This window comes from Biomphalaria glabrata, chromosome 2 (assembly GCF_947242115.1).
Source record: "Biomphalaria glabrata chromosome 2, xgBioGlab47.1, whole genome shotgun sequence".
Classification (NCBI taxonomy): Eukaryota; Metazoa; Mollusca; class Gastropoda; family Planorbidae; genus Biomphalaria; species Biomphalaria glabrata.
Window position 1 is genome coordinate 12,305,954 of NC_074712.1, and position 27,857 is coordinate 12,333,810.

Sequence of the window (27,857 nt, forward strand, 5' to 3'; positions counted from 1 at the left end):
AATCGACCCCCGAAGTGCTCCACCCAGGCAGGTAGAGGTGCAGGTATCAGTATTTTCAGAAAGAACATCAGAATTAAATTCTATCAAAGACAAATAACAATTTTATGTGCCCTGCAATCCTCTCACTAGAAGAAATAGTACAAGCTACACTTAATGAGAATAACTTTCTGAAGCTCAGTAATGCTAAAAAGCGCTTGGTGTCTGGAGCTCAGGACCCGGACTATGCTGTGGGAACTACACGCGATTCCCTAGAGTGGCCCAGACCATTTGCTAGCTAAAGGGGCTGCACATGTACATTTACTGGTTTAGATGGTAGTCAAATTTTTAATAACACAGCACTATGTTATATGGTTTCCGTCTCAAAGTCTAACATAGGAAACATGTTCCAGTGATAAGTTCCTAATTGAAGACATTTGAGTGTAAAATGTGCTATAACTACTGGATAGATGTCATATACAATGGAATTTTATAAAAGAAATGACACTCATTTTACATTTGTGTAACAATCAATGAAAGTAGGTCATCAGCTCACTGTATTGATTCATCAAAAAAAACAACTAAAGATAGTGTCACGTACACTGTATAAGCCAAGGTCTGTCAGCAAGGTCAACTACCTCGGGAAAAAACAGCCTTGTATTAGTTTCATTTTCGAAATGAATTTCATTGGTTTCAAAATGTTAATTATTATGTTGGGCTGCATTTATTGGTTGGTTTTGCAAGAAAAGGTTGTTGATCACGTGATGAAGCTCTAAAGCCCGGATGAAGCGTGTAGCTCCCAGTCAGTCTTGTACGGAAGGTGTTAGTGTAAAGATGTACTAAAGTCGGTTGTAAATATTTGTAGAGATAAGATCTAACTTGTATGTAGTTAAGAATATATATTTTATTCATATCAAGACTCAGATATATTATTGAATAGATCAGTTATTCAAGTACATTTTAACTATTGTAACTATTTGTGTATAGTGTTTTCAAGTTATTAATTAAAGTAATTGTTTTTGAACGAAGAGAAGTTTCTTCATTGAATTTAGAACGTACTTAGATCATATTTGTCAAGTTGTAACTCCTAGACCTAGATGATCCTCTTATCAATTGGCAACATTCTGTATGATCGTATCTTCAACATAGATCTGTTTACTTCTATACGATCATCTTATCGAAAGATCATTTCAAGATCCTCGGCAATCACGATCATTGATGGTGCAATATAGTTCAAGTCTGATCGTGACAGTAGCATCATCTTAGATTGTGACATCAACACCATTGATGATCGTGACAGATAGTATTGGGAAATGTTTGGAGAAAATTGATGGGGGGGGGGGGTGACGCCACTGCCTATCAGGGTTAGTGGCAATCATTTTAAAGAAAAAGAAAAGTTGAATTATTTTGATTAAAAGGGGCACAATGTATCAAATAGCTGACGAGACCCTGGGCGGTTGCCCGCGTCGCCTACGCCTAGCGCCGCCTCTGGGGTACCGTGATTGATTTCTGACCACTGCCTAAAAAAAAAAACAAGCTTGAAAGGCCTTTTCATGAAATCAGGGGATGTCGCAAAATCTTTGGCAGAGTACCAGGAATAGATGGCAGAAAGGGAAAAATACTTTAATATTGTTTAGTGCTATGCAAAAAGATATGTCCATTTTAAGTCAATAGCTATTCAGCATCCTTTTACATTTTAAACCAATAAATATATTTATTTCATAAACACAACCTAATACTAAAAAGAATCAAAGACAGAAAGATAGAAGCACATTTCTTATTCCATAAGCTAGGACTATTTGTAAAAGTTCTTCTTCTTCCCTATTGCCATTACAGCATCGAACGGGTTGTCTGAATCAGACAGAACAAAAACAATGAGTTAGCATAGGTTAAGTCTCTGATTAAAATGAAAGACGGGATGAGATCAAATCATTAATCCGCGTAGGACGTAGTTATCTTCTCTTTTGAAGGCAAGTGTAATTTATAAGATTGAAAATATTTTTTTTAAAGGGAAAAAATGAGGTTAGTGTCACATCATTGATTGATAGTTAGTGACATTTATTGGTTGTGGAGCACGAGAAACACTTGTTTATGGAGAGTAGGATGCTGCACGGGGAAATCAAGGGGCCACAGTTGCATTGTGGGAAAAGGAAATCTCGTTTGATAACTGACCACATAGTCAATGCGAAGTGAATGCCATGAGTATCAAGAAGACAGACGTGTTATATATCTTTAAGTGGGAGTATCAATCAGTGAGTGTTTAATGACATTCTATTTGGATTATATTGTATAATTGTGTGATTTATTTTAAGTTTTCTCATTGATGGCTGAAGTTGCCAATTTATTGTGAACTTATTTCATTTCATAAATATAATGTCTGCTAAGTTTGAGTTTATTCGTCATTCTACAAGTTGTGGTCATATTGCTCAGCAGATCTAGTAGATATACGCAATAACAAAATTGGCGTGAAGAGGGACATTTAATTAACACACTGTGAACATTCCAATAATACCAGAAGAGGTATTAACGTAATACATAGAACCACACTCATTCAAGTAAAGTCTTACAGTTAGGAGATATCAAAGTTCAGTATAGAAATATATTTTGTATGAATGTAAAATTGGTACAACAGATCAGTAACATATATAACATATTGCATCATATTGATAAAACAGGACATGGCAACATATTGTAGCCGCGTTAATGTGTTGTATATAAGTTACAAAACTAAAAGACTTCCATAAATTAGGAGCCTTATACAAAGTAACATATTTCATACAATGTCCACTAGCAAACATCTCAATGAATGACCATCTTATATTCCAATATAAAATTAAATACTTAGTCGCAGTTGTCACACGAGGACGCCAATGATGTCTGGTTATTATACCCTTAAACTAACAATGGAGCACACCATTTTTTTTATTGCTAGTAAATAAAAAGTTAAGTTTCTGGAAATCATTAATAGTGTCTTTTAATTATAAGAAAATGATCCTGTAAACGCCAACCATAGATGCTTTTACCGCAGGCGCATTCATAAACGCACACACACGCTCAAGGACAATTATTTATTGCAGTTTGAATGCATGACTATCAGTTAAAATGACTTTTTAAAAAGCTTTATAAAATCGAGCTAAAAAGATATGGCTGATATTGTAAACATTGCTAGCCATTTGTTTATTTTGTCTAGAAAGTTTATTTCAGTTTCCTCTAATGTTTAGACACATTGATATGTCTTCTTGCTTCTACTCATGGAACATAAATTTACAATTTATTAAATCAGTATACTGGTGCTAAAACATCGTTAATTTATCGTGCTGTAAATTGGTTCTCAGCGCAGGAGGCCAACTCTGTGAATAAGACATTTGAAAATTAGCTAAACATTAGATATGTATATATATTAACATTATTTATAACAGTGATTCCCAAAGTGTTCTAGGCCTATATAGACCCCAAGAGTCTACGAAGACTTCAAAGGGGTCTACAAAAGTGAAAAAAAAAATAAATTGGGGGGTATATGAGATATCCACGGGAGTCTATGATCATGGATCATGAAAAGTAATGTTTAACAAAAATAAATGTAGATTGTACAGCGTTGATTACTTAAAATTAGGATTCATTTCTTCATTCTCAAACAAACGGTTGCCTTAGTATGTCGATATGAACTAATTACACTGGAGGGTCATTTGATACAAAGCCACCCTGTTAAAAAGATAAAGGTTGGAAAAACTTTCGAACTCTCAAAGATAAAGTTCTGAATTGACCCACAAAATCTCTCTTCAACACCATATAGAGAAGATGGTGGTTAGTGAGCGTCTTACAAGGTCTCTTTACTTCAAATCAAACACGGAAAACACTCTAGATAAAACATAGCAGCCGTTGAAGTAGCTTTAAAAACTGTTTTACACAAACCTACATCTGATAGTATTAAACGAATTGTTTTAAGCAACAATACAGTTCAAGGGCACATTTATATAATTCTTTGCAAACGACATATATATCAGATCAGCGGCGGCGCAGCTCAGACATTATTCATATTTTTCCTCAGGGTTGACGCACGAAACATTTTCCTATGTTTGGGTAGGCCTATATATATATATATATATTTTATTATCAAAACTAATTTCACTATATCTAATGCCAGACTTTGTGTAATATGAAAAAATAAAATGCTTAAAAGAAATACAATATTTATATTGATCTATCTTTAGTTTTGATCTTACAGCTCACAGTTATACACATATGTCAACATATGCAAAGAAAAATTTCCCCTTTCAGACATTGAGGTCTATAGGGCAGATGATGTAAAGGCATGTTTCAGTGGCCTACGGTTTACGAGGATGTCATGTGGCCAGCACTTTACTTTTCCCCAACTAATGTCAGAGTTAGGTGGACTCAGAGGCGCCCAAAGATCCCAAAATTAAAAATCCCAGTCTTAACAAGGATTTGAAAGTCAAGCGCTATACTGATTGCTCCGTCACTATGCCACTTGTGTAAAGTGTATTGTCCAATTTATAAACGTAATTAATGTGTCCCTTTTAGCCCTTGCGATCCATTGGACTAATAATATAAAGCTCATCCAGGGTGGTAAACTAGGGTGTAATTAGACCAGAATAACGACCTTAATTTTTTAAACGTCAGATAGCCATCATTGTCCGCCAGTCGGATAGACAGGATATGAAAGTCACAAAAGCTGAATGCGAATCAGACTATTGGTTTCATCATCGTCCAAGATTATCTACGTTGGAAGCATGCATCAAACCACCTAGGTGGCCCCAAAATAGCAAATATCCTAATATGTAAAGTTTAAATGACCCAGACATCAACCCAGACATCAACCAAGGGTTTATTAACAAAGTTAATACCCAAATAAAAGCCCTGAGCCAGAGCAAGAAATGTGGAGAACATCTGGAATGGAGTGTTGGGCTGTGCATGCTCTGTGGCTTATCGTTCTCTCGGTCAACCTATATGTAAGCACCAAGACTGGTTCGTGCATATTTGAAAAGATTCTATGTCATAAGCAGCACTGCTACAAGCCTTATCGAAGCAATCCAGCTTGCCCCCAAAACAGAGAGCGCTACATCCATGCCAAAGTGGAAGTTAAGCGAAATGTCTCATGAATAAGTTGTGATTTAACAAAAGAAGGGGAGTAATTTCAGACCTACGCAGAGACAAACAACAGCTAAAATTTTCTTAAAGTCAATCAAAGCTTTGAATGGTCCACACCCAATGGCTTACCTCCCATACTTAGCGCCGATAGAAACAAACTTCGTGTAGATAAAGAGAAAATAACTGTTTGATGGGCTGAACACTTCAGTAACGTCCTCAACTGGCCATCACGTCCTCAACTGACCATCACGTCCTCAACTGGCCATCAAACATCAGCGCCAAAGCCATTTACCCCTCTGGAAAAAGTACCAATCGACAATTCACCAGCTCAATGAAGTTATGACTGCCATATTCAAGCAACCAGGTCGTTTGTATGCATACTTGAGCATTCAAAATTTCCCCCCCCCCCCAATCTCCCTCCTCCCCCCCCCCCCCCCCCAAAAAAAAAAACATAAGACCTTGACCCAAAGGTTCTAACTTACCGGGGTATCGATAGTAGAAATATATTTATTGTTTGAAATTTTGCCAACTTCAGAGGAGTTCAAATTCATTTTCAGGTCATCGTACGGCGGAGCTGAGTCATCCTGGGGCACATACATGTGTAAGCTCTGCATAGCAAGAAAGAGAAGAAACATTCTATTGTGAAGAAACATTCTATTGTAAGAAACATTGGATTGTAAATGTTTGTAAATCTTGAAAACATAAAGATGCGTGGACGTTTTTTTTTTTTTTAAGATAATTATAACCATCTCGAAATGACGTCGAGCAGTCTCACTATAACATAAGTAACAATTGAAAAGAACAACAGTCTCTCTCAGACAATGAAACAGGGCAGTCTCTCTCAGACAATGAAACATGGCAGTCTCTCTCAGACAATGAAACAGGGCAGTCTCTCTCAGACAATGAAACAGGGCAGTCTCTCTCAGACAATGAAACAGGGCAGTCTCTCTCAGACAATGAAACAGGGCAGTCTCTCTCAGACAATGAAACATGGCAGTCTCTCTCAGACAATGAAACAGGGCAGTCTCTCTCAGACAATGAAACAGGGCAGTCTCTCTCAGACAATGAAACAGGGCAGTCTCTCTCAGACAATGAAACAGGGCAGTCTCTCTCAGACAATGAAACAGGGCAGTCTCTCTCAGACAATGAAACAGGGCAGTCTCTCTCAGACAATGAAACAGGGCAGTCTCTCTCAGACAATGAAACAGGGCAGTCTCTCTCAGACAATGAAACAGGGCAGTCTCTCTCAGACAATGAAACAGGGCAGTCTCTCTCAGACAATGAAACAGGGCAGTCTCTCTCAGACAATGAAACAGGGCAGTCTCACTACAACATTAAACAGCCTCACTTAGAGATCACTCTCTTTTTTTTTTTAAATCTCTAATGATCAATTCTTCTTCTTCCTGGTATTCATTGATTATGTTGTGGTGTTCAGGTGACTAGACCAATACTGTAGATAAACTGTGCAGTGGTTTCCAAATCAGGGAGCTCTCCATATAGTTTTCTTTCAATAGTGGTGTTCTTGCTCGGGCCTCTTGCTAAATAATTCAGTTTTGAAGAACATGGTCAGCATTCTCTGGTGACACTCCACACGGGCATATTTCATTAGTTTTAATGTTTACTTATGTTGTCTCATTCTTTTGTGTCCGGTTCTGAGTCCAAAGATTTAGACGTTGCTCTTGTCGGGATATCTTATAATAAGCATCATCTTGCTTGTGATTCGGATGAGAGCTTGTCCATTTCTCATTTATTGTATTTACTATTAGTTTCTTAATTTTTTCTGGATAGAGTGCAATATTTAATTGTGTGTTTGGTTTCCCACTCTTGACGAGTGAGTCAATTTTCACATTCCCTTTTAGTTCTATATGTGCTGGTATCGATTGAATAACAGTTTTTTTTTTGTTTTTGTTGTTGAGCTTTTTAAGTTCTGTCCTGAATTTATGTCATTGGTTAATATGCATGACTAAATACATGACGCGTAGGACGTAATCATCTTCTTTTTTGAATTAACGTCAGTATTATATAAGATAAGATAATTTTCAATGTTTGAGGAGAAACAGAAATATTTTATCTTTAGAAAAACAAATAATTATATAGAACTACAAAGGGCCAAATGTTAGTATAGGTCAGTAAGGCAAAACACATTGCAGAATGGTGAAATAATTTTGGAAATATCGTTGCAATTAAATTAGCAATTTTATAGTGAATAACAATCAAAATACTTGATATCCACATCAATGCCAATGTTTTGATTACCAATGCCCATGCTTTCCAAAATATATATATATATTTAAACTAATAAAAAAAACGTTACCTGGGCCACACAAAAAAAAGCTTTTATTACACACCTTACGACTTTTATTAGATCAAAATGAAAAAGAAAATGTTTGAGCTTTGTAAAATTTGGTTCAACAGGGTTACGAACATAGATTTATATTTGCAATGACTTGAGCAAAAGCGAAAAGAGCTCCCTTCACGCGGTCTGAATGAACGGTGTACACCTCGCAATAAGGCTCGCATACACCTTTCTGTCTGAATGAACGGTGTACACCTCGCAATAAGGCTCGCATACACCTTTCTGTCTGAATGAACGGTGAACACCTCGCAATAAGGCTCGCATACACCTTTCTGTCTGAATGAACGGTGTACACCTCGCAATAAGGCTCGCGTACACCTTTCTGTCTGAATGAACGGTGTACACCTCGCAATAAGGCTCGCGTACACCTTTCTGTCTGAATGAACGGTGTACACCTCGCAATAAGGCTCGCATACACCTTTCTGTCTGAATGAACGGTGAACACCTCGCAATAAGGCTCGCATACACCTTTCTGTCTGAATGAACGGTGTACACCTCGCAATAAGGCTCGCGTACACCTTTCTGTCTGAATGAACGGTGTACACCTCGCAATAAGGCTCGCGTACACCTTTCTGTCTGAATGAACGGTGTACACCTCGCAATAAGGCTCGCGTACACCTTTCTGTCTGAACACTCGGTGTACACCTCGCAATAAGGCTCGCGTACACCTTTCTGTCTGAATGAACGGTGTACACCTCGCAATAAGGCTCGCGTACACCTTTCTGTCTGAATGAACGGTGTACACCTCGCAATAAGGCTCGCGTACACCTTTCTGTCTGAACACTCGGTGTACACCTCGCAATAAGGCTCGCGTACACCTTTCTGTCTGAACACTCGGTGTACACCTCGCAATAAGGCTCGCGTACACCTTTCTGTCTGAACACTCGGTGTACACCTCGCAATAAGGCTCGCGTACACCTTTCTGTCTGAACACTCGGTGTTCAACACGAAGTTTAGTTTTGCGTTCACTTCCGGTGGACATGGACACTCCGGTCTCGCGGACTAGCGACGGGGCCAAAGGCTAACCCTGCGGGACACGCCATTTATATAACGGCCCCTTGAGGGAACGGCGCCTGGACGTTGAAAGATCCTTGCACAGTGCAATGAGGTTTTTGTTACACCCTCTTAGGCACTCCCACGGTAGTCTTTTTATGTTACCCTTTGGCCTAGCCGTCCCCCTCTCACGACCGTTTCCACCTGGGCGCCACGTTGAGGCAGTTACCCGAGAAGCATAAAAAAATTGAGGTTACGAATTTGATGACCAGAAATAGGACACTTGGAATTTAATAACGATGTCTGTTGTGGATATGGTTCTATGATAGTTGATAGAGAGCTGTCCTGTAATAACTGCCCCAATGGCTAGACCAGACTAGTAATAGATGGAGGATACAATTAATTTGAAATCATCAACTAGTGCTAACCTTGTAATAATGGCAAGTGACTTGTGAACTAAGTTGTCTCCCCGTTGCTGCATGCTAAGAAAAAGCTAAAAAGCGAGACTTCATGCTGAAGACATTTCTCTGTTGCAAGAACGTATCACGTGACTTCGGTTTCAAAGTTTAGAGGTGTTTTATTTTTTTTACATGAGTTGTTTGTTACTTCAAAATAGCCTCAACATCCCACTGGACAGTGGGATGGGTGGAGGGGGGAGGAGTGGGCGGCAGGCAGAGTTTCGAACTTGAGACAATTGAGACGATACTCCAGAGCGCATAACACATCTATACGCTGCCATCACGTGTTTTGCTTTATTCTTTAAGTTATACCAAAATAAAGTTTAAAATAACTGTTAAGATTACGACAGCAATGTAGATTTATTTTTTACAAATTGAGATTTCCTATAGCATTTAAGTCTATTTTATGTACAGCAAGTTGTAGAAACCCACGTTTGCATACAGTTTTTGTTAATGTTTTTTTTTTTCTGCATATCAAATGTAATCTAATTGTGGGCAGAATCGTAAGGTAATTTCGGGGCCGATTTTGACCCCCCCCCCTCACCAGTCGGCACCTGTTTGTTACAAAAGAAAATGCGAAACTTTAAAAATGAATCTACCTGCACTTCATAATCCTCTTGCTGTTTATCTAGCACGACTGACTTCTCCATTTGGTGTCTGTACTTCAGGACGTAGTTTCTATATCTGTCAGAGACACAGACATTACCATAAACATTTTCCATTAAAAACAGTTCTAAATCTACGTATATTAAATCTACTTTCGTCCTTTAGAATGGTGGATTGTCATAAAATAGTAGAAAATCTATTAACAGGGTTTTTTTTTTTTGGTTTTTTTTTTTTATTGTTTTTTTTTAGGATGTGGGTATGTAGCTGTACAGAATACAGATCAGATAAACTAATAAACTAAGTATTTTAAAAGGCATTTGAATATTTTTGTGCCGTTTTAAGTTCTGTACAATCAAATTTCAATGTACTTTCAATTATAACACAAAGTAATTTTACTTTTGAATGACTCAGAATCCGTGTAAAAAATAAAACACTTAATCCAAATTTATTATTAAGATAATTATATTTTGAAAATTGTTTATGGTCAACCCATAGTATGTACTGGACAGTTTGGTAGATTTCTACAAAAACTGTTAAATTTTCAAGAAAACATTACATTTTCAGGAGAACATTACAACCGTTTTCGAAATATCCTTCCAATGTCTAGAATTAAAACAGTGTCCAGGTTGCCAGTTTTCAATTTGAACCCATTAATAGCTCGCCAGCTCATTGGCGGCTTAGTAAAAAGGACAAAAGTAAAAAAAAAAAGGATATACAAAATACCTATAAGACTTAGAGCTTAATGGAATCCGTAACTCTTGTTTGAAGAAAATATTGGACATTAATTTCATTATTTCATGAAGAAAATAGTTATTGGTTTGCAATGTCCTGGATGTTTGATAGATTAAAACAATAGAAATTTCGAATCTGAGCTCTTTTTGAAAAGTATCAGTTCAAAGTCTTACACTAATATTGACGTAAGACTGCAGAAACTGAGATACCTAAATCCACACATCTATAATTATGTATATGAAATCTTTGAAGACAACCGCCGCCGGCTCCATCAAATGCAAGTCAAGTCTTACCGAAGTGAACGACTTCTGTTCATGAAGGCTCTATGTCTCTGTGTCAATTAGCCTATCTCTCAGTCTACATTGACCTAAGGTTTATACACTTGTTAGACTAGCTATGTTAGTAGAACCTTATTGCTTCCTTTTGGTGAAAATATCGACACTTCATTTCAAGTTTGGTTTGTTAAAGGTATATGACATATTTCTAAGTATGTTTAAGAAGCTTAGGTAACCCTAAGCACATACTACGAATACTGATATGCTAGGTCTATACGAAATATGAATTTCAGTTAATTATTGGCATAGATTTAGATACAGGTAGGTTTTGAATAAATTGCAAAATTTCATTATTTATTTTTGTTTCATTTAGGAGTACGAAATTCACGTCGCCTCCTGCTAACTAGGGCAGGGTTTTGTAGTTGTTTTAAATTTGAAAAAGAATACTTGTAATCACAACTAATTACCAATAAGGATCAATAAAGCAGTTTAAATCTTATATGATCATGGAGCCAAAATTTGAATACTCTAACTTTAAAACTTTATTAAAATGCTTAAGCCATAAATCCCGGACTTCAAAAGTCATAGAAAAGATAAACTACCTGGCATAAAAAACATAAACTATTTGGCATAAAAAAAGATTACCTGGCATACGAAAAGCTGATTACAACGATGCCCACCACACTAAGCAGCATGATGATGGAGGCTAAAGCTATGAGAGCCGCCCACGGGTCGTCCATCCACCAGATGTATGACTTGGTCAGCATTGGTTTGATGATGACATTACTTCCATAACTTTGACGTATGGCCTCAATATTGGAGCTCAGAGAACTGCCCACTGCACTTCTAATCTTGGACACGGCTCCCATAGAGGTCAGCAAGCTAGAAGGTTGAAGTGATAGGATGCTTGTTAAAAAAGTTTACTTTAAAATTCAATAACAACAACGAATGTATGTTATTCAATCCAGTTTACCTGTCAGCTTGAGGGTCATTGTAGGTGAGAAGTTGGTAAGTAGTTTTGGGTAACGCAGCCACGAACGTCACATCCGTTCTGTGAAAACAAGAGTTAAGTTTCCTTTAGTATCATGCTTGCTCTTCTGTCACTCTACTTCACCATGTTTACACCTGTATACACTAAGTTATCTTGTAGTTAAGACATACAGAAAATATTGTTATAACCCTAGTGGCGGACAGAAAGGGTTAATGTGTGTGTGACCTACTGACACGAGACTAAAGCAAATCACACAGGTCAACAGCTGTTGTACAAGGGACAGTAGGCCTTCTCCTAATACACGCAAATATGGCCCGTGCTGTGGTCATGTGACGAGATACTTCACGGACCAGAGACAGAGCGTGTTAGAAAGGAGTCAGTTGAGTCCAGAACAGCAAGGCATAAGGACTATTGTACCTTGTGAGTCCTCGACAATGTAGCTGTACGAGCTAGCAACACTAGTAATGTTTAGTTAGGCAGTTCTGTTAAGTCAAGAAAGCATTTGAATTAGATGTAGCCAATTGTGTTGCATTGGCAGTCGATGTATTTGTAATTCAACCGCCACATTGTTTATTGAAGCTCTTGTTGTCAAGTTCTTGAGTTAGATGTGCTATTGTGTTGTGTTGTGTTGAGCAGTGTTTTGCATAAGGTCTGATAGAAGAGAGACGTAACAATATCAACTCAGAATCAATTGATAAGTGTTCAAAGAAAGAGAGAAAAAAACAAACTTACGCTTTGAGATCAATCTGTAATGCTCCATTGAAAATATATCTCTTGGGTTCAATTCTTTCAAGCAATATCACCAAATTGGAAGAATTCTGTAAGGCTCTGGGAAACACACACACAATTTATCCTACCACTGAATATACCGATTTTGTTTAATTTAACAAACTAAATTTCAAAATAACTAAGAGATTAAAGAAATGGACGGAACCCACTGTCTGTAAGTCTCTTTCTGTGTTACGACTTCGGTATAAGATTTCATAATCACAAGAACAAATCTGTTTTCATCTCTTATAAGATTAACCTGTGTAGTACAAAAAGAAAAAGTGTTTATAATAATGCCAATTACAAAAATAATAATAATCTGATACAGAACAATCCGCCTCCTTACTATTTTAAATAAAGGCTACGTGAAGTACTGGACTCTTCTTAATACTATAAATACTGGCTTCAGGGAGGACTTACAAAAAAAGGTTCCTTTTTCAGACCTTTTGGTCTATAGGGCAGATGGCGTAAAGGTCATCTGTTTCTGTAGCCTACGGCTAATGAGGATGTCCTGTGGCCATCACAACAACCAACATCCTTTATTTTTCCCCAACTAATGTCAGATACCCTCTAGAGCTGGGTGGACTCAGAGGCTCCCGAATATCCCGAAACTAAAATTCCAGTTTTCACAAGTGGTCTAAGTGGTCCACCCAGGCAGGCAAAAAGGCAGGTTTCAATATTTTCAGAGAGGACATCAGAATGAAATTCTATCAAAGAATGGAGAAAGAAGGTTGACAGATCATGTGTGGGCCCCAGCGGTCCAGCAGACCAAAGGATAGGTGAAAGTGAATGAGTGTTAAAAATATGGTAAATGAAATTAAAACGCGCCAACTCTTGAAACAAATCATAACAAATAGTCAATCCTTTTTTTACAATGATTCTCTTAAACTTCTTAGTGGACGAACATTCATTATAATACATAGCCAATGTTCTTTTACATAAGTTAGTAGTAAAGTGTCGATATCCTACTGCGAACAGTTACTGACTGGGAAAAGTGGAGGGATTTGGTTACCCGACCTGTCACAGCACCACTAAGACAAAAGTCAAGGGAAAGATGAGATCTCCAGATACCAACCGTCGGTAGATACGTGACTATGCAAGCGGTATAAACAATGGTATGATTATAGGATACAAGAGGTAACCTTTAAATGCCACTAATACACTTCTTTTGTTTCACTTATGAAACTCTACTTACAAAACATTCCGCTGTAGTAGATTTAAACCCTAGGGGCTCGACGCTAAGATCGTAAGCTTTTACAGTCAGTTGATAGGGCAGTGTCCTGGATGTCCTGTCCAGTGATGGAAAATCTTTAGTCATCAGATTGCCATTTAAAACATCGATCTGGAACGGAGGAGGGCTTGTGGTAGGTACATCAAGACTGTACCTGACTTCACCATTCAGACCGAGGTCAAGGTCAGTTGCCTGGAAGAAAAGCAGACACAAAATATTTACTTAAGACAAAAAAAAACATATTTTAGTATCCAAACTAACTAATCTTGGCCAAACTAAATAAAGTTTGCCACACTAACAAACCCTGGCAAAACTAACTAATCTTGACCAAAGTCACCTTGACCAAACTAACTAACCTTGAACTAGCCTGAAACTACCAAACCTTTTAACTAGCTTGGAACTGACCTTAAATTGCATCGCCACTGTATCGGGAGGCGAGGAATAATCAACGGCAGTGATGAAGATTCCACGAGTGCCATCTGGGGCGTCCATAGTGTCTCGTGGATATGGAACATATACCCACTGAGGTGCATTGTTGTTGACGTCATTGACATCTATGACAACTCGTGCTGTGCCCCAGCTGTCTAAACAGTTGACACAGAGAAACATTAACATCATTTAAATATAGTATTAACAATTCAGACAGCCAAAGATAGAAGTTATAGATAAAATGTGGCGCAATATATATGTTGTATTCTTGCTTGAAACCTGTCCGCTTACATCCATGGGACTAGCAAAGTAATTTGTAGCTATTAAATAAACATAACAAAGAATGGCTGCCTGGTAGTGCAATTAGACTGGACTGTCGTTTGGATTTATCGATGGTCCCTGGTTCAAGCCCTGCCCACTCCCATCCCCCGTCGTCCAGTGGGAGGTTCTGACTAGGAAGTAATTATCTTCAACTCTGAAGGAACATCCGAAACAAAGAAACACAACTCATACAAGATGTTGTATTTTCAAGGTTTTCACTGTTGCCTCCCTTTTAGTTTTAACATTAAATGATAATTACTGTGTTGTGAAATATTTCACGGTCTCTTGTCTTAAAAGTATTAGGGATATCGCCCTTAGTTATATCTATTAAGAGGCGCGGTGGCTGAGCCGTTAAATCACTTGGGTTATGAATCTATGGGTCCCGGGTTTGAATCTTGGTGAAGACCAGGATTTTTTATTTTGTGCCCCTAAAGACGCTTCTGGGTCCACCCAGCTGTAACGGGTACCTGACATTAGTTGTTGGAAAAGTAAAGGCGTTTGGTAGTTGCGATGTGACACCCTCGTTAACTGTGGGCCATATGTTGACCTTTACCACATCTGCCCTATAGATCGCAAGGTCTGAAAGGGAAACTTTACTTTTAAGGTTTATATCTATTACAGGTTATATATAAGAATATATTGACTGCAAATATAGGCCAATGGATAAACCAATGATCAAGGAGCTTACTATATTTGAAGGAAGTTTGGCGCCTTCTCCTGACAGTTTCGGTCAGCGCCTTACTCTCCACTTCTACGGTCAGGTCATACCTGTCTCGCCTCACAACGTCCAGTGGGGAGGTCAGGAAGAGAGCACAGTTCTTTTGTCCATCCACAGCTCTTACCGTAAACGTATCTGAAAGATTTGTAGTGCTTTCAATCAGTGGACAACAACTTATCAATAACTACAATATTTAATATTACAATCTATATCTTTATACTGAATTCAAACTTCTGCTGACTTGCAGCTATGCCAGAACACGAGAACGGCTTTGGGAGTCAACCCTGAGGACAAACATCAGGAGCTGGTGACCTATAGACAGTTTGCAGCACTCAGTGCTAAACTCTGGCAGAGCCAAGGATGCAGCTGATCCCAAACTGTATCAGCACTTGCTCAACAACGTTGAAAGTGGAGGGGTGGGGGAAGGCTGTGATGTGGGCATCATCATTCCGACCATAACTAATGTCTAGGCAGTCCTATCATTTTCATTTCGCGACTAAAGGTGGCCATATTAGGATTATAATTATTAATAATTATTATTAATATTATAATTAATATATAATTATCTAATGTGTTTATTCAACGTATTATACCAGTTGTAGTGTATTAGAAACCAGAAATAATGACATCTACGATGCACAACGTTTTATTAGGATGTCGAAGCTGCAGATCGAACTACCTTTATATTAGAGACCTGGAAGTCCAAGAGGTTATTATCTTATGTAGTAGAAACAAAGGTATATAGGCTTGACCAGAATCTACCTAATACATCAGTGAATTACCTAATGCTTAGAATTTCTTGATGAATTAACAGCTGCAGATGTGTAGTAAAGGGGGTGGTGGTTAAGGGGGCACCACACTTAGAAGAGCGCCAATCGCAGCCTATATTTCTATATGATGTTCATGAAAAATGGGGGGAGGGGGCGCCAACAAGGTACCTAGCTCCGGGAGCACGTTTTGCTCACTACGCCTCTGAACAGCTGCTAAAAAAATATTTAATGCTAAAGAATTACTTGATGCCAATAAGAACCAGGTGATCTTACAAGAAGAAAGCACTATAATTCAATTCTAGTCAATCTAATAGCGAGATGAAGTTAATCAAACTTCCGGAATGGTAAGAAATGCCTGCAGCTGCCATAATGTCATGAAACATTCGAACCTGTCATAATGTCACGAAATAGCTGAACATGCAAAGGATGTTAAGAATTAGCTAAACCTCCCAGAACGTCGAGAACAAAATCGAACCTACCAAAATCTTAAGAAATACATAAACCTGCAAGAATGTTGAGAAACGCAGGAACCAACAAGAATGCTAATAAGAAATACCTGAACCTCCCAGAATATTAAAAAAAAATTGAACCCACAAGAACATTTCGAAATATCTGAACCTGTCAAGATGTTAAGAAATACCTAAACCTATCAAGATGTTAAGAAATACCTGAGCCTCCTGAAATACTACAAACGACTTCATTGTTTTCTTGGTTTTCCACATCCATGAAAAGAACGGGATGTGCGTCACTGAGACCAACATTCTCTTGGATTTCTAGTCTGTACAAAAAAAATCAACCAACGTTTATAAAAAACTAATAACCTAAAAGATAAATCAACTCAGTTACAATAAGCAACAACAACAAAAATCTCAATTCATGTAACTATTGGTGATTTTCATACTTGGCGAGAAAACTATAAATAGAAAGCATTCCGGTGTATCCAGTGGCTCAGTTCTTTTTGACCTAGTTGGAAACAGTCAAGCTCAATTTAGCGTCCTTGACATTGTTTAGTTTTTAGTTTTTATGTGAAAATCATCCTAGAAATAAATGTAAAGTCAGAGGAAAATGAAAGTTTACTAACAACATTGACGTTTGATTAATGACTGTGGGAGAAAGGTCATTCTTTTCTTAAGTGCTTACCTCAATTGAGTAGGACTTATATAGGTGATAATGACTTAATATGAAACTACAGCGGCGTACCGAAAGATTAGACTTACAAGAAAATGGGCTGTAAAAATCCAAGTTGCCCATTGGCAGAACCAACGTAGTTCACGGTAATACTAACATTGGATACAGAGAGCATGTCCCTCTTCCAGTTGTTATCTCTGGCTAGCACTTGGAACTAATGGAAGAAACAATAATAATGCATGAACAAAAATGTATCCTAAATAGTTAATTTTCAAAAAAAAAAAATCCTCAATATTTCTCTTTCAGAAACAAAAATGCCTCGAAAATTCAGTTTAAATCTGAAATATATCAGAATTATAGAATTTTAAAATGATCTTTTGCCCAGCTACTACTTACAGAAAAGGTCTCGCTGCCACTGTCTCCTGTGGTGGCTTGTTTCTTGTAGATCATCCCCGTCTCTGTGACCCCAAAGTATCTACTTTGTCTATCACTGACTAGAAAGTCATGGAGTTCATACACGACTTCTGCGTTGGGCGTCTGGAAAGTCAGAGAAAACTTGTGTAGAAAGTCAGAGAAAACATGTGTAGAAAGTCAGAGAAAACTTGTGGTGTAGAAAGTCAGAGAAAACATGTGTAGAAAGTCAGAGAAAACTTGTGTAGAAAGTCAGAGAAAACATGTGTAGAAAGTCAGAGAAAACTTGTGTAGAAAGTCAGAGAAAACTTGTGTAGAAAGTCAGAGAAAACATGTGTAGAAAGTCAGAGAAAACTTGTGTAGAAAGTCAGAGAAAACTTGTGTAGAAAGTCAGAGAAAACATGTGTAGAAAGTCACAGAAAACTTGTGTAGAAAGTCAGAGAAAACATGTGTAGAAAGTCAGAGAAAACTTGTGTAGAAAGTCAGAGAAAACTTTTGTAGAAAGTCAGAGAAAACATGTGTAGAAAGTCAGAGAAAACATGTGTAGAAAGTCAGAGAAAACATGTGTAGAAAGTCAGAGAAAACATGTGTAGAAAGTCAGAGAAAACTTGTGTAGAAAGTCAGAGAAAACTTTTGTAGAAAGTCAGAGAAAACATGTGTAGAAAGTCAGAGAAAACTTGTGTAGAAAGTCAGAGAAAACATGTGTAGAAAGTCAGAGAAAACATGTGTAGAAAGTCAGAGAAAACTTGTGTAGAAAGTCAGAGAAAACATGTGTAGAAAGTCAGAGAAAACTTGTGTAGAAAGTCAGAGAAAACTTGTGGTGTAGAAAGTCAGAGAAAACTTGTGTAGAAACTCAGAGAAAACATGTGTAGAAAGTCAGAGAAAACTTGTGTAGAAAGTCAGAGAAAACTTGTGGTGTAGAAAGATAGAGAAAACTTGTGTAGAAAGTCAGAGAAAACTTGTGTAGAAAGTCAGAGAAAACTTGTGGTGTAGAAAGTCAGAGAAAACTTGTGTAGAAAGTCAGAGAAAACATGTGTAGAAAGTCAGAGAAAACTTGTGTAGAAAGTCAGAGAAAACATGTGTAGAAAGTCAGAGAAAACTTGTGTAGAAAGTCAGAGAAAACTTGTGTAGAAAGTCAGAGAAAACTTGTGTAGAAAGTCAGAGAAAACTTGTGTAGAAAGAAAAATGAAGAATTAATTAGAAATGTAACTGAAGTATTAGTTCTCTTTGTTGCTATTAAACATAATCATTAATTACCAGCAATTAATTGTCTAATTGTTTACTTTTTTTATTGATTCATATCTTGTCAATGAATAATTGTGCGAATTTTAAACTTGGTCCGAGAATGGGTGTGGGTGTACACACTTTTTTACCAGACAGACAGACAGTATTTGTGTCCAGTAAGTAGGTCATGCTTAACTACCCGTGACAATTAATGTCAGACATATATTACAAGTATCTTTACTTAATTTCTCGAGCGCTAAATAAGTTTTATTAATCGAAAGAAATATAAAAGCATGCCTGATCAGATCTGACACATGAACTCTACGGTTCCTTGTCATCTAATTGTATTTGCTCTTTACATCCAGATGTGTAGTCTGTTATGTTATCACGAATGATTGAAATTAAAACACAGAGGTTCGAAATGTGACTCCATTGGATTAGCACAAAGAAGATAAAATAAAACTAACACAAAACAGTAAAAACAAACTTCGGAATCACGTGACCACACTGAACATTGGAACAAGGGAGACTACACGAAAATATAACAATAGAAAAAATAAAGAACACGCTCCGCAGCCTGGAGTTAAATAAATACACACATAGGAATGTTGCATAAGCAAAAGCTCATTAATAAATGTGTGGAGGAATATTTTCTTGATTTTAACATAAAACTTTAATGGCAATTTTCCAGTGGAGTTGCTAGGGTTGGGAAAAGGGGGGGGGGACCAAATTTGAAAATAAGGCCAGTTCCCCACTTGAGGGGTCCGATTTTATTTTTTACGTTATATATTAAGCCAATGCCATGCTATCGTGCTATTCATATTGTTAATCAAATTAGTGACCATGTTGCTTGTATTCCACACATCATACGTATAAAATTATCAGGTAATTTATCTCGTGTCATGATGTTGTTAAAATGCAGGGGCCCCTACAGAGGCCAAGCTTCCCGCCCCCCCCCCCCCCCACAAACACTTGCTACGCCACTGCAATTTCCTTAATTTTTTTGAAAAGGGTTTTAAAAAACATTGTGACCTGAAATCTACAGAGAGGTTTTATGCTAGAAATACCCTAAATGATCAACAAAATGACGACCCCAGGCAGAGTCAAACTTATGCAATTCAAACTCTACCAGTTATAATTTCATTTAAATATCTGATTAGGTCGAAATTGGAGTCGCGATATAAATGTTACATCGAACTTTTCGCGGTCATTTAAATTATTTATTGCCTAGACATATAAATGTGGGAAATGTTACAGCAAAAGAGGGAAGGGAGCTTACTCCTTTGTTCAGATCCACCAAGGTGTCATTATCCACAGCCGTGACATTGAGGATGTAGGTGTTGATGTCTTGCGTCTCGGAGATGGTGGTGGTGAAGTTCGTCCCCTCAAACACTGGCCGGTACATGTTTCTAACAATCTTAATGTTCACTCTAGCAACATCAGACTTGGGGGTCACCGCACCGTCCTGAGCTTTAATGTAGATCTGACAGGGATTATAATAAAGTACATGCGTAAAGTGATTGTCCCGAGATGAACTGATATGTGTTCGCTTTAATTGTAAATAAGCAAAACAACGTCTATCAATTAGAAATGTGTGTCCTACCAACATTACAACTTTATCCTCTGACATAACATTCATATCCCTGACTTTTAAGTTTTAGCAACTATTCTTATAAACTCCAACATTACATTGTGTAGCCTTTTGCATTACAACATAACATTACAAAACAACACAAAACGGATGTAGCGCTAAATTTACTTTTACCTTTACCTATTCCTTAGTTTATAGGACCGTTGGGGCACCATTTAAGACTCGTCGACCATCTTTCTCCATTCCTCTCTGTCTTTTGCCTTAGAATCTCTTTCAATGGCAGGCCCGTCCTCCCATCGCTTTTCCTGTCTGCCTCTTCTTCTTTTTCCTGGTATTGTTCCTAACGGAAGGTCTTTGCGAGCCACGAAGATCTTGTAATATAGCCATAGATTTTAAGCTTGCGTTGTTTTTTTTTACGATAGTTAACAGGTCATCATGGGGTCCAAACGCTGCAGTAACCTTGTCTCTAATCTCTTGATTTGTGATGCGGTCCTTAAATGTGATGCCTAGGATCCTTCTGTAGCAGCTCAATTCCAAAGATAGGATCCTCCTCTCTAGCCCTGCAGTCAGCGTCCTAGACTCACAAGCAAATAAAAATGTGGCCATGACGAAGGAGCGCAGCAGTCTGATTTTGGTGCCGAAGGCTAAGACTTTGTCTTTCCATATTATTTTAAGTTTTGAAAGGGCTGCTGTGGGCTGTGCAATCCGGGTTTGTAGTTCAGGTTTTGTTCCCTCATCTGAGACAATAGCTCCGAGGTATTTGAAGCTTCTAACACTAGTCCTCCAATACTGTCCCTTTTAAAGCCATGTTGGCTATTGGTCATGATTTTTTTTTCGGCATTTATTTAGCATACCATATGCTGCGGAAGTCTTGTCAATGCTCATCACCAAGTCAGCTAGTTCTTCTTCTGTCCCTGCTAGGCCATCAATGTCATCTGCGAAGCGCAAGTTAGTAATTCTTTTTCCTCTAATGCTTACAGTACATTCATAGCCCTCGAGAACATCTTCCATTATCCTTTGAAGGAAGATATTGAAGAGTGTTGGTGAAAAAAAGTAGGCAGCCTTGTCTTACTTTAACTGTGGTTTTGAACCAGTCCCCAATATTATTGTTGAAGTACACCACACTGGTGTCATCCTTATAGAGGTTCTGGATATCTTTAATTATGTTTTTATTTATTTTGTACTTTTCCATTGTCACCCAGAGTGCCTCATGCCATACTCGATGGAAAGCTTTCTTCAAATCAATAAAAAGTTTTGATTTCAAGCCCTAAATAACATTACAATTTCAACCTCTAATAATAGCAGAACCAAATATTACAATTGTTAAATATAAAATTACTATTAATACACCTTACTTCAAAGCAAAAACATTACAATTGCAACACCGTACATTATAGCCGTGGCGCATAACACAGCAACTTTAAAAGATAAATTTACAGTTGTGGAATAAAGCATTACACTTGTATTTCATACCATTATAATTGAAGTTTTGGAGTGCTAATTATGTCTTTGTTGTTTCTCTATGACATAATTAAGTTTTTTTTCACGAGTATTGGATGTTCCTACAGAATAGAAGATAATCACATCCTATCTAAAAGATCCGGCAGTATGGCTGGGGGGGGGGGGAATTGGTCGGAATCCGAGACCATCAAGACGACATTCTTGACGACATTTTTGACTGCATACGTCACGAACAGGCAACCATTATCGAGGGTCAAATGTCGACACTTTGCTTTAAGATGAAGATATTTAAAAATCAATTTACCCATTCTCTATAGCTACACACAGGTTAAGACATGAAAAACCTTTACTGATACTAATACAATAGCTGTAAAAATACATTAAAATACTTACATCATATTCGTCTGCAGATTCCAAAGTGGTCAGAGCTCTGGCTAGATAAATCTGCCCGTTGTTGGAACCCACGGTAAAGTAATCGGTTTTGTAAGCATTAGCAGATGTGGGACTGATGGCTGTCTGATTGATGATCGAGAAAGTAATCTTGCCACTGTCACTCTGGTCAACAGAAAAGGTTTAAAGTGACAGAGTTTTTAAAACTCACAAATGTATTTCGAGAGACTGAAGTTTGCCCTTTGTATCTGAACAAGGTGGTGTGTCTATAAGCCAAAGATACTTAGATCTCAAGGTTGGCTTAGGTTGTAAGCTGAATAATAGTTTACACTTAGGGAAATTATTGCTGTATTCATATTGAGCACTATTTTAATTTTTGCTAATTAAAAAAGTTATTCAATTAATCTATACCTTATAAACATACAAAGAAAAATATAATAAAAGCAAAAACATTGAACAACTTTTTAATTGTAAGCGCACATATTTAGACCCAAAAAAGAAACACATGTATTTGGAATGTCCATTATTCCTTCAAGTTAGAAGTACTGTAATGGACCTATTGGAAGCAAACTGTGGCAATTATGTAAATGTTAACTTGTCTATTATTTTAAACAAGCTGCCAAAACTAAAAAATAAAATGATACATAACTTTAACTTGATTATTGTTTCCGAATACAGGAATCTTGTTTGGGCTAGCTGGCTCAAATGTCTACATTATAATAAGGTGTTTGATCCTAATCACTTGGAATTAACATTTAGAAAAATAATGGACTTTAGGGTAGAGAATTATCTAGTTTGATTTTCATATACCTGTATAATGCTCATGTAGTTTTTCAGAAATAGGGTGTTGGGGGTCAGGGATATCTGATATTGCGTTGATTGTTCTGGAGTAGAGTATACTTGTATCATTTTTCTGTCTTTAGGGGGTTCATTGGTTAGGTAGTATGTCTTTGATATTAAATAATATTTCTATTACTGTTATCATATTTTTAGGTTAATCACTTTTCAATTGTTTATGATTTAATACTTGTGAATTATGGTAACTTACAAATAAAAACATATTAAAAGAAAAAAAAAAAAAAAAAAGCCCACAAAAGAGACAAGATGGCCCATAAAAGAGGCATATAAAGCCCAAAAAAGAGGCATAAGGCCCAAGGATTCCTATGATGATAAAGCTAAAACTGAATAGCGCAAATTCTGAGGTTTCCTTAAAAAAAAAGAAAAGAAAAAAAAAAAAAAAGAAAAGAAAAAAAAATAAATAAAAAGAAAAAGAAAAAAAATAATAATTTTTTACCATATTTCAAATTTACTCTTCAATTCTTTATGTTGTAATATTTGTGAAACTTACAAATAAAAATTAAAGAAAAATAAAATAAAAAGCCCACAAAAGAGGCATGAGGGCCCAAAAAAGAGGCAAAGAAAAGAGACCTAAAAAAAAACCCAAGGATTCCTATGATGACAATGCTAAAATTGAACAGCGCAAATTCTGAGTTTCCCTTAAAAAAAAATACATGCAAGGCAATGCAAGCTCTAACTTATCACTACTGAATAAACTTGAGGAGCAACTTTGGCGTGAATGCTATATTTGTGCCGCATGACGGCATTCTTTCACGACCTGAAAGTTGGTGCCATAAGGTAGAATGACCTATATCCAGGGCCGGTCTTAGGCCACTGCAACTTATGCGGCCGCAGTGGGCCGCGCACTTTCATAGGCCCCGCGCGATGCGAATTCTAGGTGTAAATTATTAAATTAAACCATTTTAACTTATTATTAAAGGGTTCCTGGAATTCTCCTGATATTGCAAAATCTCCTGAAATTATTAAAATCTTCTGAAAATTCATGCAAATCTCCTTAAAAACATACAAATTGTCATTTCGGGGTGTCATTCAATATGGACAACGCCAATCTTACTCGTGATAAAATAAAACAGAATTGTCGGCTATCATGTAATAAAAATGTAGGCCTAATAATAAGGCGAATTTAACCAAAATAAGAAGTTCGAATACCACACTGGTATACAAATATTGATCTAAAGCTATCTTGACCTCTTAAAAAAAAAAAAGCGATATTTTGCTTGTAGATAGTAAATCTAAAAAGCAGATCTGAGTGTCTTTGTTGGAAAACTACTATCTACTGCAGATGGCTCATAGAGTTAATTTGACAGTGATTTTGTACTTAGTAAAGTAGGAATAAAATGCAAAGACACATTTATTTTCTAATACAAAATCTTAATTTTCACTTATTATCCTTATCCCTACCCAGAGTGGGCCCCGCGCAATCCGTTTCGCATAAGGCCCCGCAATCTGTAGGACCGGCACTGCCTATATCTAATTTAATGAGCCAAACTCACAACAATCATGAATGAGTTAATTTCTCTAACCTTCAACTAATTTTATACTGTACTGCAGTCCAGAGTTAGACCTTAAAGTAGCCAATTAGCAGTCACTTAGCCATTCAATCTACAAGTAATACTTAAGTAATAAAAGTCATTCCTTGTAAAAATTTGAAGTTAATTAGTTATTCTCTATATATTGTGTTTTAGCTTGTTATTGTAATCTTGGAATATAAGCAATATTGGTTTTATACTGTTCATCAAGTGATATATAATAGTACAGATATTTATGTTAATAAACCTATTATTGTTAGGTCCGCCACCTGAATAGTTTCATTGTCAGTTACGGCAGTTTTTTAATTGTTATAGATCTACTCTTTCAGAAATTGCCTACAAAATATAACAAACGTAATCTTGAGCGCAATGTCACCCAACAGGGTCTTATGATGATAAAGCAGTGACACCAGCATTGCAATGTCTTCTTTAAAATGTAAGGATAAACACAGGATGATTTGATTTTGGTTTCCCAAACTGTGTTCCGCGAAACCCTAGTGTTCTGCCAGGCCTGTACTGAAGTTACTAACTAGTAAGCCACCAAGTGAATTGATCTCTAAAAAATAAGCAGTGTTCCGCTAAATACTCAGAATGGGATAAAAGTTTGGGAAACACTGGTTTAACACAAAGTAAGGGAAAAGGAGCTACATTCTATTCTTCAGCCCGGGTTCAAAAGTGTTTTTTTTATAATTTACTAATCGTATAAGTACAAATTATGATGATAATATGGTTTACTCTATGATATACGAATGTTTAAAAACTAAATAAAAATACAAAATTATCTGCTAGTGAAATAATTTCCATTGAAGTTTTTCACAAAAAGGAGAAAAATCCATAGCAAGCCTTTTGGCGTATTATCCGATGTACAGATTACGGAAGTATCAATGAACTATATGTTTTTTGAAACCTAACAATTTCTCTGCCATATGTGCGTTTGTAGAATCAAATAAAATCTCAAATTTATAAGCAAACGCAGATTACTCTAAATAGTTGTGTATCTTCCACTGTTACTCTTCTATTTTCAAAGTTATGAATAAGAAAGACAATCAGATGGATCTTAGACTTAGACTTAGGTCCACCCGCGCCGTTCGGCGCATTGGGCGGCAAGCTGTCTCCATAAAGATCTGTCACTGGCAATGTCTGAAGCCTCCTCCCACCTGGTGTCCACTGTTCTGAGGTCCTCCATGAAGGTGTGTCGCCAAGTAATACGAGGATGTCCCTGTTTGCGCTTTCCTCGTTTTGGCTTCCATGTTATCGCAACTCTTGGTGTGCGTAATTCATTTTGACGTAGAACATGTCCCGCAAACCTCATGTGACGCTTAGTCACAACCTCACTAAGTGTTCGACTCCCAGTTTGGCATAGGATTTCCTTGTTTGAGATCCGGTCTGTGTAACTGACTCCCAAAATCCGTCTCAGCCATCTCTGTTGAGCCACATTTAGTCTTTTCTCAATTTTGACAGATGACTTCCACGTCTCACATGCATATGTAGCAGTTGGAATGACGATTGTGTTGAGGTGTATTTTTGTCTCGAGTCCAATGGCTTGGCTAGTCCAAATAGGCTGTAGCCTTTGGAAAATGCTCCCTGCCTTTCCTATTCGGCACGCTACATCATGGTAAGCATCTCCATCATTTGTTATGATGCTGCCGAGGTACGTGAACTTGTTCAGCTCTTCAAGCTTTGACTCGCCAAGTCTGACGAGGACACCCTTTGCCTTATATCCCACTCGCATAATTTTAGTCTTATCCAAGTTTATGCGGAGGCCAATTTTGGGTGCCTCTCTGTCTAGGCTCTCCGTCATTTCTTGAATGCGTTTATTTGTAGCCCCGAGTAGTGCAACATCATCAGCAAAGTCCAAGTCCGTCAATCGGAGTTGTTCATGCCATGGAATATCAAAGGCAGTCTGGTTCATTGCTCTCCTCATTATGTAGTCGATGGCTAGGAGGAAAAGGAAGGGAGATAAGATGCACCCCTGTCTCACACCTGTCTCGATTGTAAAAAAACTCTGTTGTTCCCTCTTCTGTTTTAATGCAGCAACTAGACTAACTGTAAAGATGGATCAAAGAACAATACCTTTCACAAATTTTTTTTGATTACGTGTTTTGCTTTGTTCCGTATTTGTTTTTATTTGTTCCGGACAGAAATAAATTTACTTTTATTTACAATCATGATTGAACAATGTTTTCGTAGCAATCTCTTAAAAAGTATATTAAAGTATTGTATCAGCATGTTCCATTAGAAAACTAATATATCAAAACTTAAGAATATTTTCGAAAACTGTTCAATAGTGAATTACTGGTTCATAATGCCGTATTGGTTTATAATTCCTTTATCCCAAAAGAGTTGGCGTTTTATGATAAATTAATATTTCTTCGCGAAACATTCAACTCAACATTCATTTAAGAACTGACAGAACGCATATAAATGTTGTGTGTGTATATATATATACTCAACATAAGCTTTGTTCATTGTTGTTGTTTTTAATATACTAATTAATTGATTAGTTCATAATTTTTTTTATAATTTAAGTATGTATAATGCATCTATACATAGATCTTCTATAATTAAGCATGCTTAGTGCACTCTGGTCCAAATCTCTTTTTATGACATGGGGCGGGGGGGGGGAGTTATTTGGGAGAAGGTTTATGTGATGCCTTTAGGCGCTTAAACACACAGCTCAGCTTGAGCAGAGTCTCCAGGCACACTTAACAATACATCTCACGTTTTAATTGAATGAGAAACATTGTCCAAACGATCCAAATCCCACCGTTTCTGAGGTTTCTGTGAGATGCGAGCTTTGCTTTTTACGCAGTCAGTCTGTCTGGTTACTCTGAGGGACTCTGGTTGTGGTGTCCAGCATGATGGTTGTTGTGTCCAGCATGATGGTTGTTGTGTCCAGCATGATGGTTGTTGTGTCCAGCATGATGGTTGTTGTGTCCAGCATGATGGTTGTTGTGTCCAGCATGATGGTTGTTGTGTCCATCATGATGGTTGTTGTGTCCAGCATGATGGTTGTTGTGTCCATCATGATGGTTGTTGTGTCCAGCATGATGGTTGTTGTGTCCAGCATGATGGTTGTTGTGTCCAGCATGATGGTTGTTGTGTCCAGCATGATGGTTGTTGTGTCCAGCATGATGGTTGTTGTGTCCAGCATGATGGTTGTTGTGTCCAGTATGATGGTTGTTGTGTCCAGCATGATGGTTGTTGTGTCCAGCATGATGGTTGTTGTGTCTAGCATGATGGTTGTTGTGTCCAGTATGATGGTTGTTGTGTCCAGCATGATGGTTGTTGTGTCCAGCATGATGGTTGTTGTGTCTAGCATGATGGTTGTTGTGTCCAGTATGATGGTTGTTGTGTCTAGCATGATGGTTGTTGTGTCCAGCATGATGGTTGTTGTGTCTAGCATGATGGTTGTTGTGTCCAGCATGATGGTTGTTGTGTCTAGCATGATGGTTGTTGTGTCCAGCATGATGGTTGTTGTTTCCAGCATGATGGTTGTTGTGTCCAGTATGATGTGGTATTTTACCAGTGG

The 27,857-nt window shown here is 37.4% G+C and overlaps 1 protein-coding gene across 4 annotated transcripts in view; it reads right to left on the bottom strand.

The window, feature by feature from the left end:
- Positions 1-2,739: 2,739 nt before the first annotated feature.
- LOC106062059 (protocadherin Fat 4-like) overlaps positions 2,740-27,857 on the bottom strand; it is a 60,095-nt gene continuing 34,977 nt past the window's right edge. For all 4 annotated transcript variants that reach the window (XM_056019113.1, XM_056019115.1, XM_056019116.1 and 1 more), the window contains exons 22-36: positions 21,942-22,103; positions 19,776-19,979; positions 17,258-17,398; positions 16,951-17,075; positions 16,402-16,511; positions 14,934-15,098; positions 13,901-14,079; positions 13,460-13,687; positions 12,435-12,523; positions 12,229-12,324; positions 11,479-11,556; positions 11,151-11,387; positions 9,492-9,576; positions 5,568-5,693; positions 2,740-3,326 (exon numbers count right to left, since the gene is read on the bottom strand). In XM_056019113.1, the coding sequence (XP_055875088.1) occupies positions 3,270-3,326; positions 5,568-5,693; positions 9,492-9,576; positions 11,151-11,387; positions 11,479-11,556; positions 12,229-12,324; positions 12,435-12,523; positions 13,460-13,687; positions 13,901-14,079; positions 14,934-15,098; positions 16,402-16,511; positions 16,951-17,075; positions 17,258-17,398; positions 19,776-19,979; positions 21,942-22,103 (2,082 nt within the window). In that variant the 3' untranslated portion in view covers positions 2,740-3,269. The remainder of the gene's footprint in view (positions 3,327-5,567; positions 5,694-9,491; positions 9,577-11,150; positions 11,388-11,478; positions 11,557-12,228; positions 12,325-12,434; positions 12,524-13,459; positions 13,688-13,900; positions 14,080-14,933; positions 15,099-16,401; positions 16,512-16,950; positions 17,076-17,257; positions 17,399-19,775; positions 19,980-21,941; positions 22,104-27,857) is intronic.